General features: G+C 41.7%; 1 protein-coding gene across 2 annotated transcripts in view; it reads right to left on the reverse strand.

The window, feature by feature from the left end:
• gfpt1 (glutamine--fructose-6-phosphate transaminase 1) overlaps positions 1 to 21,744 on the reverse strand; it is a 71,906-nt gene that overhangs the window by 38,493 nt on the left and 11,669 nt on the right. The window contains exons 2-11 of one of the 2 annotated variants that reach the window (XM_048522952.2): positions 20,704 to 20,811; positions 19,770 to 19,877; positions 17,527 to 17,652; positions 11,387 to 11,445; positions 10,274 to 10,408; positions 8,166 to 8,227; positions 5,198 to 5,277; positions 3,370 to 3,420; positions 894 to 999; positions 394 to 557 (exon numbers count right to left, since the gene is read on the reverse strand). In XM_048522952.2, coding sequence (XP_048378909.1) covers positions 394 to 557; positions 894 to 999; positions 3,370 to 3,420; positions 5,198 to 5,277; positions 8,166 to 8,227; positions 10,274 to 10,408; positions 11,387 to 11,445; positions 17,527 to 17,652; positions 19,770 to 19,877; positions 20,704 to 20,811 — 999 coding nt within the window. The remainder of the gene's footprint in view (positions 1 to 393; positions 558 to 893; positions 1,000 to 3,369; positions 3,421 to 5,197; positions 5,278 to 8,165; positions 8,228 to 10,273; positions 10,409 to 11,386; positions 11,446 to 17,526; positions 17,653 to 19,769; positions 19,878 to 20,703; positions 20,812 to 21,744) is intronic. The other variant, XM_048522953.2, reaches the window with a different exon arrangement.

The following is a 21,744-nucleotide window of genomic DNA, read 5'->3' on the forward strand; positions in this document are numbered from 1 at the left end:
TGGAGCAACATGAAGGAAGTGAGAAGGAGATGGCACCAGATTTGAAATAATTAGCAAAAGAAGTAAAAGCGATTGGAGGAAAATCTTTTCCACTCAATGAGAGGCAGGGTCTGAAATGTGCGACTGAACAATGTGGTGGAGGGCACGTTCAAAACAAGAATTCTAAATGTGATTAGACTTGAATCTGAAAAGGAAGAAAGTGCAAGGTTATGGGCAGAAGGGTGAGAGAAGGGAACTGCTCATTCAGAGAGTTAGTAGAGTCATAATGGGCCAAATACCCTCCTTCTGTACTCTCCCACTTGTGTGACTTAACGTCTTCAAGGAATCATGCTTTGAAACAGGAAACACTAATGCTCCAGCATGCAGCTGCTGGAGAGGTGCCCTCTCTCATACCTTTCATGATTTGCTGCAGTTCCAGCTGCAGAGTCTGGATGGCACGGGCTGGGTGATCACCGGCTCTGCGCTTGATCCTGTGGATAGAGAGGTGTCCGTCTACCACAGCTGCCACATCATCATCCTCCAGAAAGATCACTCGGTTTGTGTGCTCAATCACAGCACTGTTGGACGTTAGAAGGACAATACGTTAGGCTGCAGCATGCAACGTGGTTAAAGTCTGCTGCTTTATGTCAGTGGACACCACCGACATCTCACACTCTTACAACCCTCTATTCTTTCCTTGGAAACCGAACAGAGACCACTCACTCACTTTGAAACCCCATGCCACTCAATCTTATTCAGGGTCAAACACAAATTCAGTGAGAACATTGCACCTCAGTCTATTGCACTTCAGATATCCACAGGCCCATCCATAAGGTCATCGATCCTTTGTGTTGCAGCTCTGCTACAAACATCTAAAGAGAGTTTGGCCAGATCGCTGGGACAACATTGCTTACCTGGCATCTGATGCAAAGTAGTACTCAACGGCTTTCTCCTCTACTGGAAACAAGCAGGTGGTGCTGTCAGTACGAGGAAGGCTGCAGTTTCCCTTCTTGTCCTTACCTGTTGAGTGTAGGACATGACAATCAAGGTGCAGAAGAAAAACTTCAGGCCGAAGGGCAGACAGAATAGAAATCCTGATCCTCGCATTTCCCCTGTAATGTTCAGCAGGAAATCTGCAAGTCTTTACAAGAGTGCATTTCTCTATAGTGGAAGTGAAACAGAATGTTTGGCTGGTTTCCACTTCCCTGTGACCATCTTTGTCGCTCATCCCTCTGTAAACACCCTGCTCCAAGGCCCTTGTCAAAAAAGGCTTAAGGCAACGTCCAAACAGGTCACAAGCAACACCCAAACACTTGCAAGTTTCGTTCTTTGTTGACTACAAATGACCTTTTCAACATAAGGAAAAATGTCTGTTTATAATATGTACCTGTGACCAACAGACATCTCAGAAGCTTTACAGCCAAGCTTTTCTGAAGCAAAGCCATGGTTTAAAGCAGGACACATGACAGCCAATTTGCACACAAGTTCCCACTGCTAGCTATGAGATCAAAAAATCTGCTCTTGGTGATGATGACTGAGGGCTAATTTTTGGTTAGGGCAGTGGGAATAACTCTCACATTCTTTGAAACAGTGAATGATCCCCTGGAACAACAGCCTGACTGGGCAGATGAACCCCTGGCGAATATTCTCCCTGGTTGGGAACAAGGGTCATTTGGTCTCTTGAGCCTGCGTCAGCATTCAACTGAACATCTTCTGTCTCAATGCCTTTTTCCCCCCACACAATCTACTTATCTCTCAACACCTCTGACATTCAGAACTCCATTGACCTCTGTATTGAGCATACTCCATCATTGAGCTTCCACCACCCTCTGGGATTAAGAATTCCAAAGAATCACTGCCTGAATGAACAGATTCCTCATCTCAGTCTGAAATGGCTTGCCTTTTGTTCTCAGAGTGTTTCCCTGATTCTAGACCTTCCACTCAGGGCGAATATTTCATACGTTTCAATTAGATCACCTCTCATTCTTCTAAACCTGACAGAATACAGGCCCAGTATCCTGAATTTATCTTCATATATTGATCCCTCCAACCCAGAGATCAGGTTCATGGACCTTCATCGCACTCCTTCCTTCAGGGAGGGAAAAACTACCCCAGGTATGATCTCACCAAATAACAACACAATTTCAGCAAGACATCATTCTTCCCGTCCTCAAATCCTCTTGCAATGAGAGCTGACAAACAACAAACCTTCCTCATGACTTCATACAGATGCATTTTAAGCTCATTATGCCTCCTGACCAAAGGTAGCCATCTTGCTCCAATTCAAAAATATTCTGCATTTCACCGACCTTTTTCCCTGTCATTCCACCAAATACTTAAATATACAGATCGACTTTACAGGGGAAGATGCATTGGATTTAGTCCGGACCAAACAATCGAACAGCCATTTACTGTGAGTAAACAGATTCTCCCCAGATTAGAGAACACAACAGGAGTGTGTGAGGAAATGAGAGTTTCCACCATGGCACGCTGAGATTAAAGCAAAATACATTCGCTCTAAGCATTCTAATTCTAAATCGTGATTGCCCAGATGTTGAAAGGAAGACTGACATGCAAATTCTGCACGCTCAAGGTAAGCCTAATGTTTCCTTTTTATTTAGTGTCAACAGGAGTTGGTGCTGCTTTCCAGGAGATGATGCCCTTTACAAGGTGGGGGTAAACGTGAGGGCACAAGTCTGGTCACTGTGAACCAAATCAAACAACATTTGTGCAGCGGGAGTTAGTTTCAGAAAGACATTTAAGTGTTATGCCGAAGTGTGGCTGACAGGAGTTGTGCGCTGGCCTTGATTTTTTTTAAAATTACACCGTTTACAAAAGGGATGCATACAGTGTACAATGCCACTTACAAAGTCACAAGCTTCAGTAAAGAATCATGTGAGATCTAAATGCCATTCCAAGTTCCACCTCCCAGAGGAAATGGAACATGATTATCTCAACTTGCAACTAACTGCGGGATATCTTTGAATTTCCTGTCAAAAAATACCGAATTGCAATCATCATCTTCGACAGAGCTATATGTCGCAGCACTGGAAAAAAACATGAACACCAAACTTGGGCTCTTCAGCTCCAAGGATGGTCCACTGTCCAAATCAGCCATAGTTAGGACACAAGAGGCTGTGTTCAGGATCCGCAACTGAAACAGAAAATGTCAGCAACACTCAAGAGGTCAGGCAGATTTTGGACAGTCAGGCCTGTTAAGTGTTTGCAACGTTTCTTTTTGTGAGACATAACGCACACAAAAGGCATCAAACAGGGAAACAGCACCAATGCCCCAAGATGCTTGCTGAGCCCTCCATGATGATCGGTAAGTTTCACAGCACCAAGTAACAGGAGAAGATATACGAGGTGTACCAAAGTTTAATACTCGACCTAAACTTTTGTTTTCTGATTCCATTGATAGTCCATCCTTCTTAAAATCAGCTGGAATTGCAAAGTTACAGAATAAAAGTAAAACATGACCAGAAATAAACATCTGACGGATAATTTAAAATGTTGCACACAAGAGCACAGCTAAGGCTGTAGTCACACTCAGACCAACCACGGAGATTCATCGTCATGCTGGAGTATTTTTGCATTGCGGAGGAAGGCTGTGCATTGGCATTTCCAGCAGGAAACGAAACAAAGAGTGAATGTGAACAATTTCTGGTTGCCTTGCCGGATGTGATGAAGCACTTGTACCTCCTGAAGGGTTGTATCAATGTCAGCAGCAAGGACGTGGCTCTGATAAGTGAATAATTCCTCTTTTCATTTTCCCTCTACACTTTTTAAAGATGGCAAATCATCAAAGACTTGCCTGCTACTCTGAGGAAGCTTGCTATTGTGCAAGGCCACTAACCTCAGCTGACCTTCTTCAGTGAAGAATTGTCTCTCAAATTCACATTAACTACCATGGAACACAAAAGCAATGCTGTTCAAGAGTAAGGTGGATATCAACTAAGTCATGTTGACTGATGGGTTGAATGGCCTCCTCCTGTGGTGTAAACCTGTATGACGCATGCCCAAGTCAGTGTGAAAAATTATGCCCTAAATGAAAAAGCAGTATTTGTAATTCAAGTCTTGAAGACAATTAGCAAAGGACTAAACATGAAAAAAAATTTTGTTGCGCAACAAGCAGTCAGATTTTGAACAGCACCACCTCAAAGTGCAATGAATGCAGACTCAACTGTGCTTTTCAAAAGAGAATTGGAGAGTTAACTGAAAAGCAAAACAATATAAATGGAGCAACAGTGAAATATTAGGGGAGTGGGCCAGAATTCCTCTTGAACAGAGCCAGGCCAGATACGACTGTAGCTATGGTCCTGGCATGTACGGCAACAATTCTGAGTTTCTGTTTTGGTGCCTGATTAAAAAAAAACTATCTGAATTTCATTAATGAGACACTAGAATTACTGGATACTTAAACATGGGTCATAAATGCTCACAAGATGTAGGAGCAGAAGTCGGCCTTTCAGCCCTTCAAGTCAGCTCTACCTTTCAATGAGATCATGAATGGTCTGGTAACCTTCAACTCACTTTCCTGCCTTTTTCTTGTAACTCCCGATTCCTTTCCAGATTTAAAATCTGTCTATCTCAGGCTTGAATTTACTTGATGACCTGGCCTTGACAGCCCCCTGCATTAAAATATTCCATGGATTTACTACCCCGTGAGAAACGAGATTCTTCCTTGCCTCTGTTTAAAATGATGATCCCTTAATCTGAGATTGTGCTCTCTGCTCCAAGACACACTCATAAGGGCAAACAACCTCTTTGCACTGATTTCGTTAAACCCCTTAAACATCTTGTATGTTTCAAAACAACAATGATGACTTGCCCAACCCACTATACCTCTCCTCATAGGAAAATCCCACCACACCCAGAGTCAACATCCAATCCTCACACTTGCCAACTTTAGGTAAACAAGTTCTTGAAAATTCTATAAGGGGTCGCTGGACAAACAAGAACTACCCTCATCCAACTTCAAAGTATAATAGGCCGGGAATTTGCTCACATCCAGGATGTAGTGTGAAATATGTTGAAATTAAGGAGGACCCTGAAGAAGAAAATTAAAGCTCTTTAAACTAAAATAAGGATGTGCCACGTACTAAGGGCGAGGGTGGCCTCTGAATTACAACACAGGGAGCCATAAGGAGAATTACTCAACAGGATCCTGGAACAGGATGTAGATTATATCCTGTAAATGTCAATGCAATTCCTTTACCTGATCGGTATAGCACAGGGATGTGATCAGTGGATAATCTATGCACACTTCGCACGCCTATCAGGAGAGGGCCTCCCCGCCTGAAAATAGAAAAGAAATAGGTGAACAATTACTCCTGTGAAAGCCACACAGAACATAAGAACAGGACTAGGCAATTCAGCCACTCCACCATTTGGGTGGTGGTTGGGGAGAACAAGCAAATCAGAAAGTCAGTAACCTACTGACTTCAGACGAGGACTCTGCGACAGCATTGAAATACAGTGACAATCTTCAGGGGTGAAAGAGAGACTGTCTTGGCTTCAGCCATGGGAGAACATATGTCACCATCCAACAAATGCCACTACGATAACTGTGCGTACAATTCGAGATAAGATGAAGCATACCGTTGCATAAGCGAATTGCTTCATATACAAATTGAAATACAGAGGGTATCAATTCATGTGCATCTAAACAGCGGAACTAGCACCACTTTGTATGGGCATTAAACAAGACTGCAAAAATCTGTAGCATTTCCAGTGTTTATGGTGCATTATTTTGAGAAGGTAAAGAAATGGCACGTGAACCAAATTCAACTGAGCAGAGATGAATCAAGTGGCACAAATTCTGCAAAAGGGACTCTCAGGATTTTCAGTGAATGATTTGAGCTTCAAATAGTTGCAGCAACATTTAAATGAATCCTGTAAACTTTGAATTAAATGCAGAGAAAGTTGACTTGAATTTTGCAAGTCTCTAATTGGAATCTTAGCATTGACCGTTGACCCCGAAGAAAATTGAGCACAAAGTTCAGTCAAACAAAGACTCTTTCATGGTTATTCTTATTAATTAAGTACAGATGCATTTCTGAAACTTTAATGGGAACAATATCTTCAAATAAAAAAATGGTGATCAGTTAGAACTGCCTCAAGTAATGCTTTAAAATATTAGGGATTTAAATAGTGGCATTTGTTCTTAAGATAATGGAGCTAAACAATAAAGATGCCCTGCCCAGGACATTGTGCAGAGAAACTCTGGCAAGTTAAAATTGCAACAACTTTCATGGGCTTGTCACAGGATCTATAATTTCAAAACTAAATCAAGCCTCTCACGATCTCACATGACTGCTCTGAAATCTCAGCAATCCATTTTCACTGCCAATCAGATCAGCAGTTCAAGCCAGAGCTCGGGGTAGAGATGGGAGGCCACATTCTCTGAATGAGATACATGAGCTGCACAAATGATCAAAAGTCAGTAATGAGGAGAGGCTGTTTGCCTCCCATTTGATCATTTCCATTCCCAACATCGTACCAACAAGAAAGATTTAACGCAAAAACATTTTCATATTCTTTACGTAAGAGCTCTGACCTGCTCTGAGATTAAATAAGCCGCTAATGAGACTGATATACCAAATGTCAATACATTATTGCAAAAACCGAAAGCTGTGCCTTTTAAGTGTTTGACTTTTGGAGAGTTATCAAAGCTGGCATTACCCAACAGAATGCTGGAATATGAAACAGAACAAGCCAGCAGAAAATGAGCAGATAATGCTCTCAACAACTAACACACAAAAAAAGCTTCCTTCCCTTTGGAAACAATTTCCAAATCCACAACCACATCTATCTAGAAGGACAGGGGAGCAGAAACCCCCTACAAGCCACTCACCATCCTGGCTTGGAAATATATTAATGTTCTTTCAGTGTCACTGGGTCAAAATCATGGAATTCCCTCCCTCAGGGCATTTTGGGTTTGCCTACACCATGTATTTCAGAAGGCAACTCAGCATCTCTCTCTCAACGGGCAACTAAGCATGGGTGACAAAGGCCAGCCCAGCCAGCACTGCCCACTTCCCCTGAATGAATCAATACAACACCTCATTATGCCAGAACATGAACATGTTGAAGTCCACACACAGGTCAGCAGGTTGCTAATGTAGAATGACTGATCCCTCCCACTCATTCATCACATCTCGTCTGAACTGAAAGCGCAAAGGACAACTAGTTGAAACTGCACCAAAACTCTGTATTCTCAAATTGAAGAATTAAACAGGAAGTGTTTAATCACAATCCACTTGCTACACACAGTAAATTGCCATGATATGTTTGCTAGTGACAAATAATACCATGCCTTGTGATGCTGATTCAAGCTTTTAACAAGCCCTGCTTCTGAAACCAAGCTATTTTCTGTGATGTGTAATAAATCATGCTGATGGTCACTTCAGCTTGAAATTAGGCAAGTGCTGTGATATTTTATCCCTTGGTTATCTGGGTGCGCCAAGTACTCATGCAGGCCACTGCTGCTTCAAACCTATACCCTCGATAGTTTTCCCCTGATCATTGTGTTCTCTGCGGCGTTTACCACTGAGCAGATGTTGGACTCATTTTGCACTTCACTGGTTCCCAATGGCCATTCTACAACATAATCACACTTATAATTTGACTCAGGTCTTCTTGGACATCAATGGCACATTATCTCGCATAATAAAACGAGTGACATGAATATGCATGCCAGCCCATTTCCTGACAAGATGAATTATGAACTAAAATATATAAAGAATGCTCTTTGATCTATAAAGTCACACTGTCTGATCAGTGTTTGCGATCACAAAGGGACTGGCAGACTTAAATACCGCAGATGCTGGTACTTTGTTCTGTTGGAATTTTTTTTGCAACTTGTTTTCCACACCAACACAATGCCCACCAAGGAACAGTAGTCCACAGCCGAGTCATTTCAGAAGAAATGGCAAACGTACTGCAAGTTTTCATGGGATTTACCAGCCACCTATCAATTTCATTTCACCAGCCAAACATTCGTCAATGCTTTCCATTTAGTGAGGAAAACGCATCCACACTTCCAAGTCACAATGCCTTCTGCTCCACGCCCCACTGCCACCCCCAGGAGTTAGAATTATAAAAACGTAACATACAGAATCCTGGTTGTCTTATCGGGATGGGGAGAAAATTACATTATGGACACAATGTTCTCATCTACTTACCTAGTACCAACTGCTTCACCTGGATAATGGATACTCTTCAGGACTAGAGCAAATGCACCTTCCTAGATTTAAAAATAGAAGCACATCAGGGTTAGAGCAAGCATCACATCTAACTCAACCAAAATCAAAAACAGCAACTAGCTAATATCATTCTGTTCCTGAACTTTTCCTCTTTGCTCTTACAAATTTTCAAAACATTCCACCCAAAGGGTGAGACCCAAATGATGACACTCTCTCAGAGTTAATTGGGTTCAGCAGGAGGTTTCGGGTGGTGCATCATATGATATAAATAAAACACAAAGTATGCTTTGTATTCATTGCATGACAGACAAAGCAGCACCCAAGTGCATAGGGGACACTGGAAACATCTCTGAACAGTTCGTGGCAGTATCCCAATCAAGGGATTCCAAACTCATCACAGACTTCCCAAGGGAAGTTCAAATAGCTCACAAAGATCAGATGAATGCCAGGCAGAAAATCACAGAAAATGCACTCAAATGACTGTCACTTAAAGCTTGCAATAAAGCAAAAACACAGAATTTACTTCAGATTATGATTTTCTTTCCCCAGCAGTGCAAGTTAGCTACTTTCAAAGTCTTCCAACATCATGTGAACTTTACGCCACATGACAAAAAGAGACAGCAATAACAATACTAATAAACCAAGATGTGGAGGTGCTGGGTATTGAACTAGAGTGGACAAAGTCAGAAGTCACATGACATCAGGTTATGGTACAGCAGGTTTATTGGAAATCACAAGCTCTCCGAGTGTAGACCCTTCATCAGATGGGGTGAATCCTGACTTCAACGGACAAAGGTACTATGGTCTGAAAGTTTGTGATTTCAAATAAACCTGTTGGACTATAACTGGGTGTCTTGTCACTTCTGACTAATAATGCAAGACAGGGGGGCATATTCTATCAAGTGAAATGGCCTGTGTCATTCAATTTTGAAACATGGAACAAGGACTCACTGAGATAACAAGGTGTCAAGCTGGACGAACACAGCAGGCCAAGCAGCATCAGAGGATCTGTTCCTGTTCCTCTGATGCTGCTTGGCCTGCTGTGTTCATCCAGCTCTACACCTTGTTAACTCAGATTCTCCAGCATCTGCAGTTCCCACTATTTCCGAAACAAGGACTCACTACTTTGCATAGGATTAAAAAACCAATTAGCAAACATCTCATAGACTGTAAGTACACACAGATACTGTCTGCATGATAAGTTTAAGGTATGGCAGAGAAACTCACATGGGCACTAAAACAGCTGGTTTGTTGAGTAAATTGCCAACATAAGTGTTCTTTTTATGGCTTGCCAATGATAAAGAGAAAGTTTAGTTACAGCAGTGTTTTATGGTCTGCTCCAAGTGCAGGACAATCAGTGGTCATGTTATCTTGCTTTGCAGTTGCAACAAGTTCAAGACCTCCCCCTGGTCACAGCATAAATGAACACCTCGAAGCAACATTGCTGCATTACAGTCACAAGTGAAGTCAAAAGATATTGATTATCATGAGTGCTGTTCAGTGAGATGATTGGACCCTTGAGTTGTAAGCAAAGCAATAGAGCAAACTGTGAGCCACGATTGTGTTCACCTATTGTTCAACAGCTGGAAAAGAACAGGTTGCATTTCTCAAAAGCCTTATTCATCCTCCGGATTTGTAAAAGCAATTTAGATGTCATGAATTATTTTTATCTGCTATTTTGTCACAAAGCACGGCTGAAATTTAAGCATGGTAAGATTCCTTGGACATCACTGAGAAGAATAACTAATTGATCTGATTGGCTATTTTTGGTTCATGGATGTCAGAATTTCATTCACGTGTTCCGTGATCTTTTAGGTTCACTTGTGCAGGCAGACAGGCTTCAGTTTAATACTTCCTCCAAAACACTGCACTTGGAAGGAAGTAGCTCTCCTCTGGTGTTAAACTTAACGGTGAACTAAGATGATGTACCTGTCTCTGGAGTGAGCCATGCACTTACAATTTTCTGCATCAGAGATGATACTGAGGCTCATACTGAGACAAAGCTGAGATGTGATAATGTACATTATAACATAGATGAAACTTCCTTTTCCCAATTAGAAGGAAAATAATCCAGGGTAAAATATTACCAGTTGCTGAATGACCCTCTCCACCAGGGTGGCAAAGCTGATGTCGTCACTCTCACGATTGTCATACATGTATTTGACTAACTTCGCAATAGATTCTGTGTCAGTATCAGATTCAAATTCGTAGCCTTTACTTTCCTGGAAGAAAAACAGAGTTGTCTGAAGATAAAGTGACACAAAAGCTCACCAGCAATGATCTGGGTCTTGCCATGAATACAGACTGTGCATAATATATGGACATTATGGCTCTGCTGGTTGCTGATGACAAGTTATACTTTTAGTCAATAAACACAGCAACTGGACTGAGTGGTGCAGTTGAACACCAACATAGCCTATCAGCAGGCCAAACAGAACAGGGTAATATCCTCTGCCAAATTCCAAACCTGAGCTCTGTTGCACCAGGAAATGCCAAGTGGCGGGCCAATCTGCAATAAAGATCCAGGGCCACGTTGCTTCCAGGATGTTGTGATAGGACCTTGGGAAGATCACCCATCATATCAACAGAAAGGCAAAGTGTAAATTGGCAAGTTCATCACATCAGCTGCGAAAGTGCGGAACCATTCATACCCTCTTCAGAGGGAATAAAAAGGTCTGTTATGTTGCAGGTGACACCTATGGCAATGACAGCCAGTTAGCATTGTTTGCCCATTACAAGTAGTTACCGCACATTCGGGATGGGAGCTGGAATTATTTTATTTCCGTTTGTTCTTGGGATGCGAGCTTCACTATGAATTTGTTGTACCTGAGCAGGCAACAGTGAGCTGACAGCAACAGTGTCATGTTACAACACAGTTAAGCATTTACCACATTGCTGTGGTTCTTGGATCATATGTTGGCAGGGCTGGGCGAGGATTGCAGATTTCCTCCCTTGAAATTATTAATCAAGCAGATGAGTTTTTAAAAAATATGGCAGTTCAATGATTGTTAATAAAACCAGCATTTAATTCCAGGCCTATTAATTAATTCAGCTTCCCACAGCTGCAATGGTGAGATTTGAACTCATGATGCCTGACTACTTGTCCAGCCCTTTTGATTACAGTTTCCTCAATGCAGTTTTCTCTTTCAATTCATAAATGCAACAAACCAACAGAGATAACTATTTTTATACATACGCACCAAGAATTTCTTCAGGTCCTTGTAGTTTGTAATGATGCCATTGTGGATGACAACAAACTCTGAAAGAAACAATACAGATGTCTCGCAATCATATTTCTTTGAGCTTCTTTGTTTCAACAAATGAAGAGACAAACCAGGAACCAAAAAATTATGATGGAAGGTGGTAAGGCACTTTCTGGAATCTGTAGCACAGGATACGGGGACTCAGTATTTAGAGAACTTTGAGGTAATTATGACAACGTGGGTTATGTTGCGAACTCAAGTAGTTGACAGTGGAAAATTTATGGGTCTATTTTATATGGGCTCACAGAAAACACTGAACATAGTTAAATGTGAGAGAAAGTCAGCTGAAATTTAAGTGGATGGAATTGAAGTAAATTTACTGACTGAGTTGGCAGATTGGTGAGGTAGAAGCTGAGACACAGCAGAGATATGGGTCTAAAAACTAAAGGATTGTGGAAATCAGAAACAAAAACAGAAATTGCTGGAAAGGCCCAGCAGATCTGGCAGCATCTGTGGAGAGAAACTGGAGTGAACATTTCAGATTCAGTGAGCTTCCTCCGCAGATACTGTCAGACCTGCTGAGCCTTTCCAGATGTATGGGTCTGTCCTTCAAAAGGAATGATGTGAGAAGTAATGACTCATCAGGGTCTACAGTGTATCATGGTTTCAACTGTTCACTGTGCTAGTAATTTAGAAAAACATAACAATCGTGTCAAGCTTGCCAATCAGGCTACAGCATGCTATCAGAACATTAATGACAGAATCACCAACTGGGCAAAATTGTGGTAGAAAAATTTTTAAAATGTTTATTTTGGGCCACAAAGGGCACTATATCTTAAATAGTGAAAGAATGAACAGTTGAAAAATATTGAAGGGACCGCGTATACACTCATGAACATGGTCCACTGGTCAGGTACAAAAACGTCCAAACGGCGAATGGCAATGATACGTTACAAATTGAAGGTATGAACAACAAAGCAAGAATCTTTGCTGCAGACAGACAAAGTGCTGACTTAGACCACAAGTGGAGGACTGTGCGCAGTTCCATCCAAGCCACCTCAGCAAGGAGACACAGCTTTGGTAGGGCTGTTGTGTGTCCTGATCTCTGGGCTGGAAGGTCTTGATGAAAGTCCTACCTGCCCTGGAGGTGAGTCACTGCAGCTTCCAACAGGGCGACTAAAAGTAATGATGCTGCCTCAGAATGTTACTTTGGCTTTAAAAGGTTCACCTCTGAGGAAAGGATCACATTTGCATTTCCTCAAATGCATAAATTTAGCTGGTGATTTGGTTCAGGACATTTTTTTGAGCATTTTGAAAGCAAGTAGAAGGGTGAATAAAGAGAAATTTGTTTTTGTTTTGGGGTGCTCACTGCAAGGGGGCAGGTCATTTCGGAGATTCATTTAGAAACGAGTCTTCACACAGACAGTATTCTTAGTTTTGAATTCTTTCATCAAAAAAAACCTATCCCAATTGATCCTTTCTGAGTGCACTTTCTGAAGAAGGGTCCCAAACCAAAATGTCAGCTTTCCTGCTCCTCTGATGCTGCCTGGCCTGCAGTAATCCTCCAGCTCCACACTGTATTAACACCAATCCCAGAGGGTAGGTTAGCCATTTTGTGGGATCTGTCAATTTGCAGATTGGCTATACTGAAATATGCTTCACCATTCCCTGCATCAGAAATGCAGAATGTACTTCAAGCAAGCCCACCAATCATCTGATAAACCTTTAATTACTCTGCAAAGTATTTGCCACGTTAGTGGCAGGATAAACCCATTACAGGAGAAGCTGCAAGGTTCAACGCTATGGGGGAAATATGGAGCTCCCTCACAAGAGCAGCAGTGATCTAAGATGATAGTTCAATTGCAACCAGTTGCAAGGAAAGAGAAATCACTGTGATGGCAGTGCAGCTTTTAAGTAAAGAGAATAAAAAAAGTAGGCCTTTTATTGGCCTCAAGCCAATCTCAAGTAAACCAAATTCAACGCATTCAGTGTACATTTTCACATCAATAAGAATGGGTAGATTGGACACCTGCCACCTCCAACTACTTTGCAGGAGGACATTTAACATTCACACTCTCTAAGAACCCTGCATTTTGAGTTTTGTGTCTTTCAAAACTGCAATGAGAAAATACTGTTTTTAAAAACAGGGATTTGCCAGGATAATTTCACAAGATAATTTTCTGTGTAATTTCACAACAAGGAATTTGACACTTATTGTGAAGTTTTTTTGCAGCTGTGGGTTCCTGTAATGTGCAAATGGTTAGGAGCAAAGGAACTGTTTTCACATGAAGCTGACTAGATTTCAAAGAGTGCAACAGGTTGGAACTGGAAACTAGTTATTGATCTCCCCAGTAAAAGGTGCCTGTCCTCTGCAGGAGAAAACTTACTTTACAGTTTATAGAAGCTACCTTTCCTGCTGCAGTTGCAGTGAGCTATGACTTTTGATTTGACAAATCTGAGATACTGTCCAAGTAGATCATTCAGTCTATACTTTGTAAAACCAGTGGAAGCTTCCGGAGAAAGGCAACTGAATGCCAAGGACCTGGCTTGCTGGAGAAGGATCATCTCAACTTTGGAATCAGAACTGAAAGACAAGTAAACTTTCCCTGTGTGTTATGTTTGTATGTGTCTGTAAGGGTGAGTCTCTAAAAGAATTAGAGAGACTCTTACCTTGTTGAATCTTTTGTATCTTTTTACCTGTAGCTTCAACCTAACTACTTCCAATAAATAATGATTCTTGTTTAGCACAGAAACCTGGTTTGTGATTTCTATCAACTTTAGACTGAAAGGCAGGTCAACTGTGTGTATCTTAAAAAAAAATAACATTTGACACAAATCTGGAAATAGTGGGGCTTGATTTAAAGTGTGCTACCCTGTGGGTCATAATAACTTCATGACTCCGAACAGAATGATGAAAATCAGGTTGGAGGAACCAAGTTATGGAAACCACAAATTTGGAACATTTGAAATAAAACTAATAATTTGTTTTAGAACAGTACCCAAATATAAGCTGTGGAACAAACTGATCAAAGCCACATTCTCCTCAAACATGACTTCATCAGTAATAGGACATTGTTGTGCCAGTATTGCACAGGTAAACAGAGTTTCTGGTTCACAGCAAGATTTCAGATTACTATTAGCGACAGAAGAATGAAGCGAGATTTGAAGAGAATGGGAAACTATTCAATTTCTGTTTTCTATACCTAGGGAGATAAACAATCTGACATGATCTTGGCGTGGCTCTAGACCTCAACTATAAATCAAGCCCCTTAACACATGATTACAGAATTTTGCAAAATTTGCAGGAGAGGGGGTGAGGCCTCTTGGCCCTTCTTGACTGTGCTGTCTAAAATCAAGGCACTCAGCCTATTCCCACTTTCCAGCATTTTATATGTAGCCCTGCAGATTACAGCATTTGAATTGCAAATCCATACACATTTTAATTGAACTTGGGGTCTCTGCTTCTGCTTGCCTGTTCGACTCCAACTACCCTCTGGATGAACATATTATTTTCTGCTCCACGCTAATCTTTCCACTTGGAGAAAGTTCTGCAAAAAAAATGAAACCTCTTCCCCCAAGTCGTCGATCTCGCTATTAAGGTATATAGGTCCTTCCCATTCACTCCATTCAGGCCCTTCACATCTCTGCTCATTTCAATAAAATCTCCCCTCAGCCACCTCTGTTTCAAGGAGAACAACCCCAGCCGGCCAAAATCTTACATGGGCTGTACTTTTTTTCAGTCCAGCAACCTTCTGAAATGTTTCCTCTGTACTGACTAGTGCAATTATATCCTGTCTGTAATGAGAAAACCAGAACTGCACACAGTATTCAAAGCGTGACCTAACTCATGATTTATGCAGTTCCTGCATAATCCCTCTGCTGTTATATACTGTGCCCCAGTTCACAATGGAAAAGATTCCATATGCCACCCTAACCAATGCAGTGATGTGTCGTTCTACCTTCTGAGATATGTGGAAATTCACCTCACGTCCCTTATGTCCTCTAAATCTCTCAGCATTCTATTTCTTGTGGATTCCTTTGCCTGTTTGACTTTTCTCAATGCATCATCGCACACTTCTCCAGGTTGAATTTGTTGCTGTCCTGCTCACTTGACCAGTCTGTTGATATCTTACTGCAGTCTCCAACTACTCTCCTCAAAATCAACCACATGGACAGCTTTTAGTGTCGTCTGCAAACTTCTTCATCATGATTCTTCTGTTTATGTCCAAACTGTCAACGTGTGTAACAAAAAGCAGGGAACATGGTAGTAAGCCCTGCTGAATTCTGCTGGAAACAGCCTTGCAAATGGCAACACCTGGTAACAATTACTCTTTGTTTATTGCCACTGAGACAATTTTGCTTCCAGCTACATTTCATCAGGATCCCATGGGTTTCTGTTTTAAGCTAATCTGCCATGGGAGCCCTCGGCAAAATCCGTGCAACCACTTGAACTGAACCACCCTCGTCAATCCTGTCAATTCTTCAAAAAATTCAATCAAATCAATCACACACGAGCATCCTTTAAAAGATCCATGCTTACACTAACTGGTTAACCATACATACCCACCTGAGGGACAGTCTCTCAGAAGTGGTTTCAATAATTTGTATATTAAAAGGTTTGGCTCAATGATCGATCATTGTTTTGTTTCAAAAAAGGAGCAAGGGATGAGACTAAAGTGGAATATCAGTAGTCCTCCACTCCTTTAGCAGCACACCACTGCCCAGATAGGAAGGGAAAATAATGATAATATGTTACGCAGTTGCCTCCCTGGCTTATTTGAAGAATGAGGCCCTGCATTTCCAATGATACTAATATTACAACTGAAGATACAATCATGATACTTCCTCTCCCTCAGTGGTTCTCATGTCCAACAAGTCACACTTCCTTCCGCAGCAACATAACAGCTTTGCCCCCTCATTTGTGAAGTGCATTCATTAATGACAAAGATGGTAGCACCATGGTTTCTTCACAGATAATCCAGACACCCAGGAAAGTGCTCTGGTGGCACAAAGGTTCAAATCACATTAGAGTGGCTGATGGAATTCTAACTCGGGTCCTCACAAAATGTGGAATACAAAGCCAGCCTCAGGAATGATGACCATGATGATCATCAATTGTCATTAAAAAAACCATCCAGTTCTTTCAAGTCCGTCAGGAAAGGAAATCTGCTGACTTTACCCAGTCTGGCCTACATATGATTCCAAGCCCACCATAACACAGTTGGCTCTTAACCGCCTTCTGAAATGGTCCAACAAGCCACTCGGTTCAGAGACAAATAGGGAGGGGCAACAAATCTGACCTTGTCAACAGCAGAATAAAAGCCGAAGAACCATACCAATTGCTTCCAACTGGGTTATTTTGAATCTGTTATGGATCCTGTTCTTTCCTTAGATAACTGCTAATATACTGATGAAACATCCATGGGTTCACCATGATGTTGTTTGCCAATATTCTTTCTCACTGCTTATGCTCTCTCAGCTTTGCTACTTTCCTTTTTGATTTAACCATCCACTTCCAACACTCATCTCGGCTTTGTGTAGTTCTCAAGATCTGATGGAAAACTTCCCTTGCTGTCTTATTTTAACCCATCAGCTCATTCAAAACTTGACCATCCCACTTTTTTTTTAAACTTGGTGGCAATATGTTTACGCTGAATGTGTTCAGTCTCCCCTTTGAATGTCTCCCTCCCACTGCTTCACATAATTTACCTTCTAACAGCGGTTGTCAGTCCACTTTTGCAAGATCGCTCCTCAGATTAATAAAATTGGCCTTGCCCCACTTGAGACCTCTAACTCCTGTTAACTTTCTGTCCTTTCGTGCAATTATATTAAAAATAAAACTAACTGAATTATGGCCACCACCAATGAAATACGCCTCCACTGTCAATCCCTCAACCTGCACAGCTTCATGGCCTAAAACAAAGTCAAACACCTTGATTTCTCACGTCGGACTTGCTACATACCTTCTTCTCTCACAAAGATGCAGAAACATAACAAGGGTTACCTTCAAAGATATAGTGTAAAAATCATGCCCCGCCCCACCCAGTTTACCAAGACTATCACATTAAGTGTCTACCACGTTAGTGTGCACAGCATTCCCTCAAGATTACTGAATATTCAGATGAAAAAAAACTCACCATTGTTCTTGTCAGACCTTTGTGGATGACTGTTGATGGAGCTCGGAACACCGTGAGTTGCCCATCGTGTGTGGGCAATGCCAAGATGTACTTCAAAATCAATGTCAAAATCAATGGAATCTTGCTCTGCAAAAGATTTGGCATCCGAACAGTCAAGGCCATTGTCAACCATTTATGGCACATAGAACCAATTACTGACTATCACAACATCTTTGTCAATCACCTTCGAACAATAGCCTTAAAGCTTTTGTTCTGACAACTGGAAGATATCAATCATATGGCCCGGCCATGCAATGCTGCACAGATTATTAAGAGTCCAGGGGACTGAAGGAAAGTTCAGATATCAGCAAATGCTGACTAAAACAAACAAAAAAACCTACAGCACAGGAACAGGCCCTTCAGCACTCTAAGTCTGCGCCGATCAAGATCCTCTGTCTAACCTGTCATCTGTTTTCTAAGGGTCTGTGTCCATTTGCTCCCTGCCCATCCATGTACCTGTCCAAATATATCTTAAAAGACGCTAACGTGTCTGCGTCTACCACCTCCGCTGGCAACGCGTTCCAGGTGCCCACCACCCTCTGTGTAAAGAACTTTCTACGCATAAAAGGAAAAAAGTTGAGGTGTGATAGAAAAAAGCTGCAAAAAAAGGGAAAAGTGGCTAGATGTTGGTACCTCAGAGGGTGAGAATGGGGAATGAATGCTGACAGACAAGATCAGAAAGTTTAAACAAATGTTTTGTGTCTGTGATCACTGCAGAAGGAATAGAAACACCCAAGAATCTTTACAATCAAGGGGGAAAAGGGAGGGAGAGAGGAATCCCAATGGAAAATGTAGTTTGAAAACTGCTGGGGCAAAAGGCTGATAACCCCCAACGGTTCTAATGACCTGCATCCTCCGATCTTAAAGGATGTGGCTGCAGATGTATTGGATGCATTCGTTCTAAATATTTTTCAACTTTTTTCACATTTTGGCAATTCACATTTCTAGAACAGGTAGGAAGTCTGCTCAGTCTGCAGCACAGAGTTCCAGTCCCAGAAGCTTAGCCATGCACAGCCCTCAGAATGCGGCTAGAAAAGAAAATTTGTGAGAACATCGCACTTGAACCAAGACCTTCTGGTCTAGCTGTATGGACGCTACTAGTGCGCCACAATGCATTGGCCATAACGTTCCACAGTTTGCTGGATGCTGCAAGGTTCTAAATGAATGGAAAATTGTAAACATAACACCACTAGAAAGCAGGAATCAGTCGCCCAGCTGGTGAAACATACATAAGGGGGAAATTGTCAAAATCCACGACAGAGACAATTCCATGGTTGTCCAGAATCAAACACAGAAAAGAGCTGGAGAACCTCAGCAGTTCTGGCAGCATCTGTGGCAAGAGAAACGGAGTTTCAAATCTTCCAGGTCCACAGTATTTTGCCTCCATTTCTCAATGTCCATGACTTGGATGAAGCTATCGGGTATACTGTGAGCAAGTTTACTGACAATTCTCAGATAGTAAGGGAGCAAGTTGTGAGGAAGATACAAACAGTCTGGTAAGTGGTATAAACAGGTAAACTGAATGAACAAAAAACTGGCAGAAGTAATGTTGTGTGGAAAATTGCAGTCAGTGAAGTACTTCTCAAGTACAGTCACAGTGATACAGCAGGAAATGATGCTGTCATGTATGGGTCAGTACCAGATTGAGCAGAGCATTGTTCTGTCGGTTAGCGACTCTGGAAGCAAACTCAGCTTGGTTCCTTTACAAAAAGTCATCTTTGTTTAATCTCAAACATCTTTGACTCTCACTTGTCATTTTTTTTCCTATGTGATAATATTCAGAAGAACAAGCAGTAATATTCGCAGTTATTGTCTACCTGTTACTTTAAGGTATTGCCTAACTTATAACAGCAAACAGGCTTTTGTCCTTGACTTTAGGCAACGGACGTGAGCTGTTTGAATGGTCCACAAGGCTGGACTGGGGACGGTGACTACTGTCATCGTAAGGAGCAGAGTGGTCCACTTTAGAACAAATAAGAAAACCTCCAACACAGATGAAGCATGGCACCAAGCAAAAGCCACTGGTGATCTTAATTGTTAAAGGATCACACTTGTGGTCCTCTGAAATGTCTGGGTTATGCTTATCATTGAGTGCGATACCCATGCTTCGCTGTGCACCGTTTATAGTTAGAAACCCTTCTATCACTGGCCCTGCCTACACTGTTTGAGAAAATCAGACGCCATCCACATGCTAAAAGACTTACTTTCAATTTCATCCTCCAGGGCTTTGACCTTGCCACTCTTCTTGATCAGGTGGATCTGACGTGCATTTTTCTCCCAGTTCTTGTCATTTCCACCGTCGATTCCAACACCTGACAAAAGAAACAAAAAGTACATCTCAGAATATGGTGGAGAACAAACTCCGAGATAGCTGACCCTGAAGAACTGAACAAGTAGCAAAAAGTGATTCAGGGTGTGAACCATTTGAGAAAATCACTCCTCTCCTGTTTCCCCTGCCTACAGTATTATTGCTCAGGATTTCATTACCCCAGGAAGCTTCCAGTTTGGTATGAAGTTATGCTTCCACTCTCTCTCCTGCCATTGTTTCTCAGGTTCCCCTCAAATATGCGTCAGATCAGCCAGACCACCTAGGCCGCTGAGGTAGAGCAGGATTCAGTTCATTTAAAATTAAAATCAAAACTTTTGACTACTTTATTCTATCAGTTGGGTGGGGAAAGACTGTTGAGAAAACAAAAAACAAAAAAATCTGAAAGGTAAAAAGCATTCACCCTGATGAGCCTTACCACTGATGTGCTCTGATGTGGAAATTTGCAAGTAAATACTTATAACCCAGGAATACTTTGATCAGAGGGTTTGCAGAAATGAAATATCTCAGAAGTGAGATAGCAGGCTGTGCTGATCAGAACAAACGCGAGGGAGTGCCACTGTGAAGTCAGGTGTCACAAGGCAAGCAACAACAACATTTCAAAGCAGCTAGCTCATGTTCAGTTTCATGATTATGGAGTGAACCTAACAATTCCCTCCCTCACAGTACTGAGTATATAGCTTTATCACATAGGTTACAATGGTTTAAGAAAGCAGCCCATCACCACCTTCTCTAAGGCTGACCCAACGAGCAGGGCCTGCATCTGTTGAAGAAAGAAAACAAATCATGCCAATTAAAATCTGTGCACTTGCCAGCAGAATCATATCCTCTGTATTCGAGACGCTGAAGTCCCTTGATGAGCGTTTCCAGAATCTCCCTCCTGGTCCTGGGTACATGGTAATTCAGGTACGCAAAAATTCCTGTCAACACAAACAACCATAAGGGAACGTTTCAGTCTCTCATTTTCAATTGGAAACGGAGTTCTTGCCAAGACAAGAAAATGCACTGTTGAAATCAGAGAATACAAAAACCAACGCAGCTTAACAATGGAGAGAATAACAGTAGGAAATCAAACACCAGTCTGGCTTTCACTGGAGAACTCAAGATTCTGCTCCATAGTACCCCATTAGCCAAACATTCCATTTATCAGAAGTATGGCCCCCACCAGTATATGCCAATTTCCAGTAACAACACAAATATACCTATGTGCAAAAACAGTACCGAACGAAACAAGATCTGGTCTTGAACTAAATCAAGAGCAAATGGAAACTGGACGCCCTCCTTGCTGAATACTCCATTCTGACCTGAAACATGACCCCACACTTCATTTCAGCTCCCACTTCAATTCCCCATTCAGCTCTGGCCTCTGCTTCTGCACTTTACCGATGAAGCTCAACATTGCTCCTTTCATAAGGGATGTGCTTGCATAACACCTATTACACATGCACATTTTGCAGTTCTGATGCAAGGTCAGAAATTTCTCCTGCTGACTCGCTCAGCATTTACAGAGTGGTCTGTCATCAACCAAACTGTTTTTGTTTCATGTTAAGAAGGACGAAGCGGACATTGGTGTGTTTCTTAGACAGTTAATATTCCAGCTGAAAACTCAGTTCAAAAGATCTGTATTTTTTTTTCGCTTATGCCAAAGTTACATAATCACCATTTGACATGTTTTAATTCCAGATTTTTACTGGATTCAAATGACACCATTTATTGTGGTAGATTTGAACCCATCACATCAGTCCGAGGTTTTGGATTAATAATCCAGTGACGTTGCCATTCAACCACCACCTTCCCCAGTATGGCTCGTCAACATGAAGCTGGTTAATGCTGCAGCATTTTCACATCTGATT

The sequence above is a fragment of the Stegostoma tigrinum genome, chromosome 40 (genome assembly GCF_030684315.1).
Source record: "Stegostoma tigrinum isolate sSteTig4 chromosome 40, sSteTig4.hap1, whole genome shotgun sequence".
Lineage (NCBI taxonomy): Eukaryota > Metazoa > Chordata > Chondrichthyes > Orectolobiformes > Stegostomatidae > Stegostoma > Stegostoma tigrinum.